Source organism: Serinus canaria, chromosome Z (assembly GCF_022539315.1).
Source record: "Serinus canaria isolate serCan28SL12 chromosome Z, serCan2020, whole genome shotgun sequence".
In the NCBI taxonomy this organism is placed as follows: domain Eukaryota; kingdom Metazoa; phylum Chordata; class Aves; order Passeriformes; family Fringillidae; genus Serinus; species Serinus canaria.
Genome location: NC_066343.1, coordinates 48,514,083 through 48,526,099, shown reverse-complemented (window position 1 = coordinate 48,526,099; position 12,017 = coordinate 48,514,083). Strand labels below are relative to the sequence as shown.

Genomic DNA, 12,017 nt, shown 5'->3' with positions numbered 1-12,017 from the left:
GAAAGGAAAACTGATTGTACTAGTAGCTGCTGTTCATAGTGTTCATTTATAGTACAGGGAAAACTAAACAAATTCTACAATGACTATCTCTTTTTAGACTCAATTGTGTCTCAATACTCATAATGCTAAAACTGGATGTGCAGATGCAGTCCAAGGTATATCAACACACCTGCTCTGTAGCTTTTTACAGTCACTTCTAAAGGAGATTGGAACTTGCATTACTAGGACACAGCTACTTCAGACATCACCTAGACAGAGCTGTTTGCTCCTCAGATTTTGCTGACTCTTGAAACTTCCTCTCTGATGAGCATTTAAAAAGGGCTGGGAGGATTCACTGAAAAATAGCAGTGTCTGCAGTCCATGGACTGTTAAAACTTGTGGACTGTGGCAGTTTGTATTTCCAGTTATCTAGTGAATTAACCCAAGAGCTGGTCAGAGACAAGAACCTGGTGAAAACCAGTCCAGTTGCTACAATAAAAATTGCTACAGTAATATGCTAAAGTTAATATTTTGACCACTGGAAATCATGTCACTGGCATCAGTGAGCACTTGTTTTCAAAGATAGTAGAAAAGACATTCACTGGTCAAGATCATCTAGCTACAGATTGACCAGATTACACAATCTGTTCAGTATTTTTTTACTGATAAAGTCTTGCAGGGTCACACAAAGACAGAGGCTTTACCAAATGTGTTACACATCATTGAAACTCCATTTCCCAGGCCTGCAAAACAGTTGCTCTGAGGGCAGAAGTAGAAGCATAATACTTACTAAGATAATTTGCCCTGGTACTAAGTGTAATTTATGGTGAGCAAAATGAAGTCACATCTTTGTAAGCAAATAAGAAGCTAACCTTTCCATAACAGTTTCCATACACACAAGCTCTGTTCTGAAATGACTGTTTGCAGACCAGTGGTCATTGTTCTTCACAGCTTCTGGCTAGCTCCAGCTAGACACATGTTTAAGGAATGTTCTTGTGCTTGCATGTTCTTGTCATTCCTTCATTTACTGATTGAGTACATCAGTCAATGTGCTTTCTAACTAAACTGTATTCTGAAATGTGTTTCCTTCATCAAACAATATTGCAAATGTGTTTTCCAAATAAGAGACACAAGAGTACTGGCTTTTGTCAAAGACAGTTACTGTATTTTTAAAATTAGGTATTTTTAATATAAAAAAATACAGCATTGAAGTGGTAACCACAGGCAACAAAATTTTACCATAGTTTAAGTTAAGGACAGCATTGGACTTAAATTATTGCTGAGTCTGGTAGACTACTTGGACAAATCCTTGATTGCAGAATCTCATGTAATTGGGAGTGAGCTATGACAAATAAGCAGAAGTTTGACCCATTTTCACCTGGGGTTGGCAGCATCTTTCTGGCTTACATCTGGCAACTTGGTTTGAAGGAAAGCATAGATATGTGGCCAGATCTTATTGGTTTCTGTTCCAGAAAAGGATTTCAATAACCCTTTTTTCCTAAGAAAGAAAAATAAGAAAGCATTACAGATATCAAATTGTTTAATTGTTCTAAAATCTCCACCTCACTTGAAGATAACCCTGGCAGGAGTGTGAAAATATGCATGTGATGTAACACCAAGAAAGCTGTAGCATTGGAAATGCAGGCTGGACATTGATTTCTGCTCAACAGTCCTGGAAGAATACAAGGAAGGGTGGTGAATATGGAAATACAGAAAGAACAATCACTGATGCTGTTAGAGTCTAATTTCTTTGTCTGGGCAAGGTAAAACCATGTAAACATCACCCCGTAGAGGTCTACATGGTGACCTTCTATGCATGTGTACATAGAAGTACAGATGTACAGTATGATGCTTGCAGCTTTACATTAAGAGAAACATTGTGTATAATTTTGACTCTTAAAAGAACTAGTAATTTATTTCCACTCCACAATGCAAATGACAATTCTGAATTAGCTACTTATTCCAAAAGAGTCTTGCTAGCTGGGTCCAGTCACAATCCTGTTCTTAGAACAGCCACATTTAAATCCTCATTAACAGTTTCTCTATTTGTGTATTGCTTCTTGACCCCTTGCACTTATTACAAGAGTTTCTACTAACACATCCAGAAAACAAAATATTGTAAATTCTTGCAAAAAAAGGAACTGTCTGTTACCTCACCCACCAGAGCTGTTGTTGCTCATAACTGTACTATGATGTATTGAGTAATGCATAGCATTCTTTATGAAGCTGAATGTGGCTGGTTGCAGTGACAGGCTATTTCACCACACAGGTTCCAGAAGGTCTCATGCAACCCTGAAAAGTCATACTCAGTCTACTGGGCTGATTTCTGACTGAGTTCATGAAAGCTACACAGCTATTCACACTACATTCACTGTTGTGGTATAATATATTCTGTAGCAGAGATCTGTTCCTCGCTATGCTGATGCACAGTAAGATTTTGGAACGTGAAAGAACAGATTTTACTACTTACCGATAATATTCTAGGACAGGTTTTGTTTGTGCATCATAAGCCTGAAGCCTCTTGCTTACAGTCTCTGGCTTGTCATCGTCACGCTGAACAAGGGGCTCGCCAGTAATGTCGTCAATGCCCTAATCATGGTTAAAAACAAATACCAGAGTATACTGCTTACTTCTCTTCAAGCATGCTTTATGTAATTTTCTATTCAAATTATGATCAGTTTCCACTTGATCAGGGTGTAGATTTCTGCTTATAAAGAGAGGCTGCTGTCTGTGTTCTTGTCTGGAATGTAAGTTGCTCACTTGCCAGTAAAAGTCTGTCAGTTAAAAATATTTTCTCAGTATTGCCAATGAATCATAGTAACTTGGCTAATTTGTCCTCTGGAACATTCATAGAATATGGATAATATGAAGACAAAACCTCCATGTGCAAGGGAAAACAATACTGTTGTTAATACATTCCTGTATAACTGGAAATAAGAGACCAATTGGACCTTCATTTGACAATACTAAAATGGACAAAGGAGTTAATGGCCCTTTGATTTTAAGCTGCAAAATGGAAGAGTTATCATTTAACAACAGCTGTACAAAAAATGGCATAAGAGTTAGCTGAAGCTTTCCCTACAGAGGTAGGGACTTAATGTATGAATGTTCCTACTAAGTAAATAAGCATTTTGCAGGTCTATTAAGATAATAGAGGCAACTGTATTTCACCGGTTTAGCTCTATTCCATAATTGCAATGTAAGTATTGCAGTCCACTGTGTTGTGGTAAGTCTGCTAATTAGTGAAAGGTAAGACAGATCATAAATAGCAAAGCTCTGCAGGTGAAGCCTACTCTGGTGAGTCTCAGAATTCTCTGTTCCATCTTGCCTGTGCTCTTCTGCAATTAAAAATAACCATGATTTTAAACACTTGTTTCAAACAAAACAAAGGCAATATTTTCAGTTGCTCACTTCCAGTGCCTGCCTGGTATTACAGGCTGGCCTCTTTTCCTGTAACACTGAAATCCAAAAAACTACAGGGCCTGCTGTGCTTCTGATGTAAATTAATAGAGCTTCCAGGTGAAATGTGATGCCACGACAGCTAAGTTATTTAGAGTTAAGGATGAAATACAGTTTTAGCTGAGTTGCACTAAAGCAAATTGTTCTTGAAAAAATTTAAGGTAACAATGTACAGTCTTTATCTTCAAGCTCCTCTTTAGGATATCTCAAGTCATAAAAATCTGTTGAAAATTAATCTTTTGAAAAGCTTCCCTGACTTGAACGTTTCTACATCCAGTTTTGCAGTAAAGCAGCTCTTCCCTTGAAAATACCCATCCTGGTTAAATATAAGCATAGGGAAAGCTTTAAGTGGATTCCTCTGACTGTTGGTTTGGTGTTTCCTGTATATAAAGCATGACTTCTCTGGAGGAAGGAAAAGAAATCTACATTTTGGACTGTACAGTCTGCAAACAGGCTAAGACCATACCCAGATCCTGTGCCAATGCATAAGGCAGACACTATTCCAGATCAGTAAGCAGCTTTAACAAGTGCTTACAAAATACCATGGTGTTCTGCTCTGCAGGGGACAAAAACGTTGTCCAACACCTTGAGGTTCTGCCAGGTCACTAACATACCCTCATACCAGCACGGTGTTACCAGAGAGATTCTGCACTCCCAAGAAGTGAGATGAGCCTTTTTGTTCTGAGCTGCTGTGTTTTGAAACACATTATGCAAACAATATTTTACTGTAGCTAGCAAACAAAATGCAGTACTTATTTAGTGTCAACACCAATGCATATCATATTGCTTACCTGCACTTTGGGAGGACTGAATTCAAGATTGTAGACTCTGCCACTGGCAGGGTGGATCCAGCGTGCTGTAAGCCGACACTTTATGGTCTCAAATGGCACGTCTAGGTCAATCACAGTGTCTATGTGACATTCTTTATCAAGGGCTTCTGCCTGAGCAACTGTTCTGGGGAAACCTTTTTAAAGGAAACAACTTCATAAAATTCTGCAAGCAGAGTTATAGCAAAAATTACCTGGATTGAGTCATTAAAGATATAATTGTTACACAGCAAAAAAAACCCCCAAAAAGCATCGTCATGTTCTATAAAGATGGAAGAGACATCAGATTTTCCAATATCTTTCAGTGTGTCATGGCATTTTAACTTTCTAAATGCCTCTCAGTTTTTATTTCTTCATTTCAGCTAATCATCTTCCCAAAAGTGCAACAAATAAGTGCAAAAAGACCCCATATTCATATATGTACCACATACCACGCTGAATAAAAGCACTGTATACGTGTTTGGAATAATAAAAGCTCCAGTGAAAACAACCGAGAAACATCTGTGATATATCTTACTTTCACAGCTGTGTAAGTCTGGCTTAAGGTGGTGGCCATTACAAACCTATTTTATTCAGTTGGGAGTAAGCCAAATCTATTTACCAGAGGCAGTACAGGATTTAGAAGGTTTCTAAGAGTTTCAGTGTTTCAAACTGCCCTCAGATATGATGATTGTGACAACACTCAGACTGATCAGGAACCTGTCTCTTCACTTCAAAGATGCTGCATTTTACCCCATGAACTCTGTGGCTCCCTATTCTGTATTCTTAAACTATTAGATAATCTAGTGGAATTTAGGAGGGGTGCAGTGGGAACAAAGAACAAGAAAGCCAACATCTCCACAAAGAATTTGAAAAGAAAAATTGAGCACAACACCTTCAGTGGTCAAGGCTTCTGCAGAACATGCTATTGCATCCTGTATTCACTGGAACAGTTCCTCTCCTCAAAAAGCTCTAGAATAATCTCATTTTCTTCAGTAGCTTGTAATTTGCATCATACTGTACAAGTAAACTTCTTCATAAAGGCAAATACCAATAGGCACAAACTTAAGAAACCCTTGCATAATATTTATCTGTCCATGCAGGAGTAAGGAAAAACATTACAGACCAAGTCCTTGCTTGTGCCTTCAGTCTCTTGCACCTGGCTTGCATCACAGTCATGAGCTGCCCTCATCCTATTTCTCATACATTCACCTTATCTCATGAAAATACTTCTAAATAGTAAAAGCAGAGGGAGAGCCAGGTCTTCAATCTTCAACATTGCTGTTGAACACAGCGCTGTTCTTTCTTACTATTAACAGCCACCATATTTCTAAGTTATGCAGCTGGAAAGTGAGTTTGCTTGGGACTAATGGAGTAATGAAAAAATTCCTCAACAAATTGAAGTGCCTTTAGGAAAGCATTTCATTGAAATTGAACTGACATTTTCTACATAGTGTTCTCTCTATACAGAAAAAGACCTGCCAGAGGTGATGAATGGTGCAGGAACACAGAGAAAAGTGCTCTAGATTATACAGCACATAAATCTAAATGGATTATACCCACAGACATACACAACTCAGACTGCTACATCTGCTATGACTCTAGAAGCCACCAGCCTATTGTAAGGCAGTAAAGGGGTGTTTGGCTAAGTGAACATGCAAGTGGTTTAGCAACTCTGGTTTGAGCTAACTGACCCCATCTCTTTGTTCTGCATTGCAGTTACCAAACTTCAGATTTTGGGTTAACGTGTTTCAACAGAGCAGTGTTGCTCCTGTGAAGCCCATTATGCCAGAGCTATCCCTAGAGTAATTCACTGGGTCTCATAAATGCTGATGCAGACAAAATTTCTGCTGCAAAAGTTTAAAGGCAGGAGCACATTAACATGCAGCAGAAATTTATTTATTCTCTTATGGTCTTAACACAATCCTACTGCTGAGAGCTGCCAGTGGGCACAGCTATACTGCTACACATCCAGATCCACAAGACTGGAACTGTGTGTACATGGGACCTGAAACTGAAGGGAAAAAACCCAGTATCTGTCATTCTTTGCTTTATGGTTTAGGTTTCATTGTACTGCTCACTGTGGGAATAAAGCCTTTCTCTCAGGAAGGAACCCAAGTGTGACTAAAGCCACCAGAACATATCACTGTACATAGGAGCAACTAATCATAAATACAACTATAATAAAGCATTCAGGGACAGAGACCACTGTGGATTTTTCACTCCCTCTAAATAGAAAGCCACACCAATAACCTTTTTGTTTTATTTACTGAGACAGGTTGTGACTAGAGTCTGAAAAAGCACGTGTCCAGCCTAGACACTATTTTTGTGCTGGGCATCCAACTCTACTCCCATGGGCTGGAATAACAAGAACTATCCACTTCATGAAGACAGCAGCAAATGTATTTTCTCTCTAGCAAGAATGCTGAAGCAATGAGCTTACACTGCAGAACTGCAAAACAGTTCACTCTGGAGAAAAGAACCAAACAGCAAATGAAGAAGACAATTGAGCAGTAGTTTTGATTACATTCCACACTGCTGCAGTACTTTTCCATACTTACCTTGTTACTACATCACATTGCTTGCTACCTTGCCTTTTAAATAATTCCAAAGCCTCATTCTTCAAAAGTTTTCCATTCCCCAAGAACTCTAATAAGAAAATACTTTAAAAAAGAAACTTCTCAATGCCTACTTTAATGGGGAAATATCACATGAATTATCATAAGAAATACCAGAATTGCCAGTTTTGAAATTTTTCTGGAGTGTTGAGCTATCCTTTTTAACATGAGTTAAAATATGCCTGTAATGCTCTGGGGGCGGGGTACACCCAAAGCATTTGTCAGCCAAGGAAACTGGGGCAGACTATCTGCTGAAAGTTTCACAACAAGCTGGCTACCAGCGACCAAAGCAGTCCCAAGTGTTCCAGAGAAGATTTTCTCTCGATATATAGTGATATCCAACATGAAAACTTACCATCCAATAGCCAGTTGTACTGGTCTAGACCCTTTATCTCATTCAGCATTAGTTGTGTCATGATGTGATCTGGAATAAGCTGCCCTTGGTCAATGTAGGACTTGGCAAGGATTCCCACTTCTGCAAAAGTAAAAGTTGCATTACACTATCTCTGACCTCCAGCAAATAAGAAAAAAAACCTGCAAAAAAAAATTGTTTTGATCGGGATGATGAAGAACAGTTGTAAACAAGACAGACAGCATGCTTACCAAAATTAAAAAATATCCAGATGATCAACTAGGATCTGACCATACAAACATGTATCAGATTAATTAGATCCACCTGTAGGGCAAAACACACTTCTATCCTCACACCCTCTGAATAAATTTACTAGTATGTGTTTGAAAATATGAAGTACCAAAAACTAAAATGAGGAGAGACCAAAAATCTTCAAAATAAGAAATAGAAAGGATACAAGTTTAAGATATCAACCCTCAGACTTCCTGAAAAGAAAGTCTATTTTCTTAGCTTACTGGCTAGTTATTAACTTACACTTAGGCTTCATTACAAACATAAATGCCTTTGGCAGTCTGCAGTGGGACACACTTGCCAGATATGTATTTTTATGATTACTAGAATGGCAAGAAGGTGTTTATGAATATTGTACACTATTTATGGGAGTACACAGACACCAGTATTTTCCCATGGAACTGACTAACCTTTAGTATCAGTCATTTATCCCACTGGCTCACTAAAATTCCACCCATGCAATGTCTTTCCAGCTATCACACTATGCTCCTACATGGCAGGCAGTAGCATTCACCCAAATCTTGCATATAGCCAGGAAGAAATTCACTTGCCTAGGTTGTGTCCTAGGCACAAAGTTTCCATATCTTTCCATATCTTTCATTTATAAAACAATCACCCAATTATGTTAAGTAACCCAGAATTGCAGCTAGACTGGTTTTATTGTGGGTCTGCAGAAGCCTTTACTTGGAACCAGTTAGGATCTAGTTACAGAAAAAAGAGAAAATAGGATGGACTGACATACCAGTCATGAAAGCAGAAAGCAATGATAAATGCCAGTCCCATCACTCAGTGCATGAAATGTGCAACAGGACAGAGGCCCTTCTTCAGATGAGGCAGCTGAAAAGCAGTACATGTCCTCAAATAATGCAAATAGTATCTTTGGTGATGAGAAAAAAAAATTATAAAGGAACAATTTTCCCTCACTGCCTGTTCACATCTGTAGTCAGGCTTTGAAAAGTACGAAGACCATTTAGAAATAGGCACTGTGCACCTTGGCCAGATTTCAAAACATCCTCACTATGTGGAAAAGAGTCAGACTGTGGTGCCTGAGTCCTCCAGCACATCACAAACTGGAAAGAAGGTGACTGTCTGTCTGTGTACAAAGTGTCTCTTCCCTACCTCCCTTCTTCATACCTTTTTTATTATTCTAGTGTGCTTTGAACCATGTACCCTGAAAAAGTGGTTTGGGAGACAGAATAAATCATGTCTTAGATAGTTTAAAGTGTACTTGATGCTTGGCTCTGCTACTGATTTATGTTGCAGCATTGCTTTAGCCACAATGATCTAAAAAAACTTTGCAAGACAAGGTTCACATGGAACAATTCTAACTTACTTTGGAAAGATTCATGAGGTTTTGGGCCCAGAAAGATTTAGAATATGGCAAGTTATTATTAGACCAACAGACCTTGAAAAATGCTGCCTTTTTCCCCCCCTCTAAAGAACTTAGGTAATTTAGAAAGTCACTATTACAGAGGAAAAAAAAATAGGCAGAAACATACCCAAATAGTCATATATTAGGACAAAAAGTTGATACACTAGCTCAGAGCTTTTTTTTTTTCCCCACTCCTGCTGTTGGGAGTGGATTTCATGGGGTTTTGTAGGTTTTATTTAGTTCTGGGTTTTTTCAGGTTGAGTCTGAAACCACTAAAGGCATGGCAATCTTCAGAATTACAGGTAACACAGGTTTCTTTCCTTTGTAGGTCATGACAGGTATCCATGTTCCATGGCTCTACAAACCATCAGCAGGTTCTAACCACATTACAGCAATCAAGCTCTAGCCATGGCCCAACAATAATTACCTCATCATTAGAGAAGTGGTCACAGACTCTCCACTGTCCAGAAAAACATGACAATAACTGCAGAATGATAAGGACACTCATCTTCAACAGGACTTTTCAACAGTGTCCATTTTCACAAGACAGCAAATAGAAAATTTGCACCATATAAGTACTGTTAGCTATATCTAATTTCCCAAGGGCTTTAACTGCCCATCTTAGTGTAACTCATTTCCCAAAGAACTGGAAATGGCAGGACTCTTCTGTTGTCGTCAAAACTCATGGATCTTTGCCTTGACTGAACTTGTCTAGGCTGCCAGTGTTGCCTCTCAGTTGTTCTCCTATTTTCAGTGTACTACCTAGTCCTCCTACCTCATACTTCATCTCAACCCTCTGGGAACCATTTCTGAAACTAGTGATCGACTTTCAATGAAATTGCAGTAGCATTTCATCTGGATCTACTAGCGAATGAGAAACTCTGTAGCAGATTCTGGTAAATTCCGCTGCAGCTAATTTAGAGCAAACTTTACCTCTTAAGCTGTCCACTTACTTCTTTCCGTATATTCTGGATTTTAAGGTGTCTGCTAAACTTCCATTTCATGTTTGCTCTCCTTCACAGTCCTTCACCTGCCCAACCCATCTAGAATTCTTTGTGTAATCACTTCTCTCTCCATCACTTCAGGCTCCCCCACCTCAGGTAAAGCAATATGATATTTCCACTTGGAATTTCTTCTTCTCACACAACCTTTAGCATGATTCTGGTGCTGTGGTCTTGCACAAAACCTAAAGTATTTAGTAAACATTGTAAACCTCAAAACACTTGGTAAAATAACATTTCCTTTGTTTTCTTGGAATGGCTACCCACCATGTCTTGCACTGAAAGTTCATAACAGAACAATTTTGAGACCCTCTGTAAATAAAAATGTATGATTGTGCAACCAAGTAGAAATAGCATGAATATTATCAGGTCTGTCTATGCAGGTGTGCTCCTAGCAAATTCTTAACTTACAGTATTTACAATACCAACATTAGTAAAGTCAGTCAGTGTACTAAAGTCATTATCCTTACTGAGTAAACAAAATTTGTGTGAAGACATAGGAATCACATCACAACTGCTTCACCTTCAAACATGCTTATGAATATTCCAAAACTCAGACTGCCGGTTACCTCATCATAGTACTACAGTGATACTTACAAGTGAATGGAATTTTCAAAAGCTTGAAGTTGCTGGAAAGAATAGTACCCTCACTTCACTACGTGCAGCCTGAGATGGTTCTTACAGGGTTTTTCACCCCACCAAAGAGAAAAACAGATGTGGAAGTCAGGAGGGGACCTTCCATCATTGCAAAAATTCACCAGACAGGGACTGTGGTATCTCAGCTGAGGCCAGAGGTCAAGCTAGAACTGTTTAGCCAGAATAATTTGTATATTTACCCAGTATAAGCATCACTGTATGTAAACACAGACCATACTGAAACCTAAGCATGATACGAACTCATAAGACAATAATACTTTTAAAAGCTATGCAGTTTGAAAATTTTGCACATTGTTTTTTTTTTGTTGTTGTTGTTTTGGGTTTTTTTTAAAAGCACCACTATTTAATGCCTGCCAGCTCAGGACAAGGCATAATTTTGGAACAGCTGTTAACAATTCTAAGTACCCCTACTTCAATCAAATGAACATCCAAAAAAGTCTGATTGCCCAAAACCCCTCCTCTTACTCTGCCTGTTAAAAGATGTGAATATTTTTCTCTTTTAAGATGCTTCCAGCTGGAGAAACCATGAGAACATATCAGACCTATTAGAAACACGTACAAAAACCACTGGGTGCTTATAGAAAGCACCCAAGACAAGGAAGTAATGAGGTGTAACAAAACAAGGAAAACAGGATAACCCGGTCCACTTCCATGGAGAGGCTGGCCAGTGACAGTATGGAGGACCCACGGCTGCAGACATGAGGCCGCTTCAGTGGCCTCTGGCCTCCAGAAGAGCAGCGTGAAGTCACCCAACCTCTGCGTGCGCGGGGGGCACACGGAGGTGGGAGCAGCAAACCCCGGTAAAGAAGCGCCCTCCCTTCTCGGAGGGGAAGGGGGGTAAGGAGTGGGCCTGGGGGCAGGGATGTGTGTTGGGAGCGTGTGTCCCTTCCCGGAGCGGAGCTGTGTCACGCGGGAGCTCCCGCGGCGCTGCGTGGGACCGCTCTCGCGGGACGGGGACAGGAAGAGGGGTCGTCGCCGCCGCGCACACATCCCCACCCGCGTCCCCGTGCCCACCTGTCTTCTTCTGCATGTTGTCCCTCAGCAGGTCGCCGCTGGAGAGGTGCTTCACACCGAAGTGCTTGATAATGCGAGCGGAGACGGTGCCTTTCCCGGAGCCCGGCGGCCCCATGATGACGGCGCGCAGCAGCGGCGGCACCACCATGCTGCCCCCGCTGTCCCCGCTGCCCCGCTGCTCCAGCCGCGGGCGCGCAGGGGCGCGGCAGGATCGCGGCAGGAGCGCCGCCTTCCCGGGGAGCGCCGCCTCGCACCGGCGTCCAGCGCGGGCCGGTCCTCCCTGGGAACAGCAGCGGCGGCTTCTCCGGCTGTCAATCAGGGGCAGGAAGGAAAGATCCTTTACGTAAGTGCACGGGGGGAGGGAGGGATAAATTAATAACGACAATTAAAAGATAAATGAAGCAAATTGCGTCTTAGAGCGTCGCATCAGACCGCATTTAGGCATCACTGTTCAAGCGGCCATGACTA

At 40.6% G+C, this 12,017-nt stretch overlaps 1 protein-coding gene across 1 annotated transcript; it reads right to left on the bottom strand.

The window, feature by feature from the left end:
* Window positions 1–1,106: 1,106 nt before the first annotated feature.
* On the bottom strand, window positions 1,107–11,897 carry AK3 (adenylate kinase 3). Its single transcript, XM_009098992.4, has 5 exons — window positions 11,550–11,897; window positions 7,218–7,337; window positions 4,230–4,402; window positions 2,450–2,568; window positions 1,107–1,477 (listed from the first exon to the last, which is right to left on the bottom strand). Exons 1-5 carry the CDS (start codon window positions 11,695–11,697, stop codon window positions 1,354–1,356), a joined length of 684 nt encoding a protein of 227 aa, XP_009097240.2. The 5' UTR covers window positions 11,698–11,897; the 3' UTR covers window positions 1,107–1,353.
* Window positions 11,898–12,017: the final 120 nt, after the last annotated feature.

Coding starts and splice junctions, on each gene's coding strand:
- AK3 (XM_009098992.4), bottom strand. CDS start 11,697: ATGGTGGTGCCGCCGCTGCTGCGCGCCGTCATCATGGGGCCGCCGGGC. Junction 2,569..4,229: donor TCAGTCCTCCCAAAGTGCAG/GTAAGCAATATG, acceptor AACCATGATTAG/GGCATTGACGACATTACTGG. Junction 1,478..2,449: donor CCTGTCCTAGAATATTATCG/GTAAGTAGTAAA, acceptor TTTCTTTCTTAG/GAAAAAAGGGTTATTGAAAT.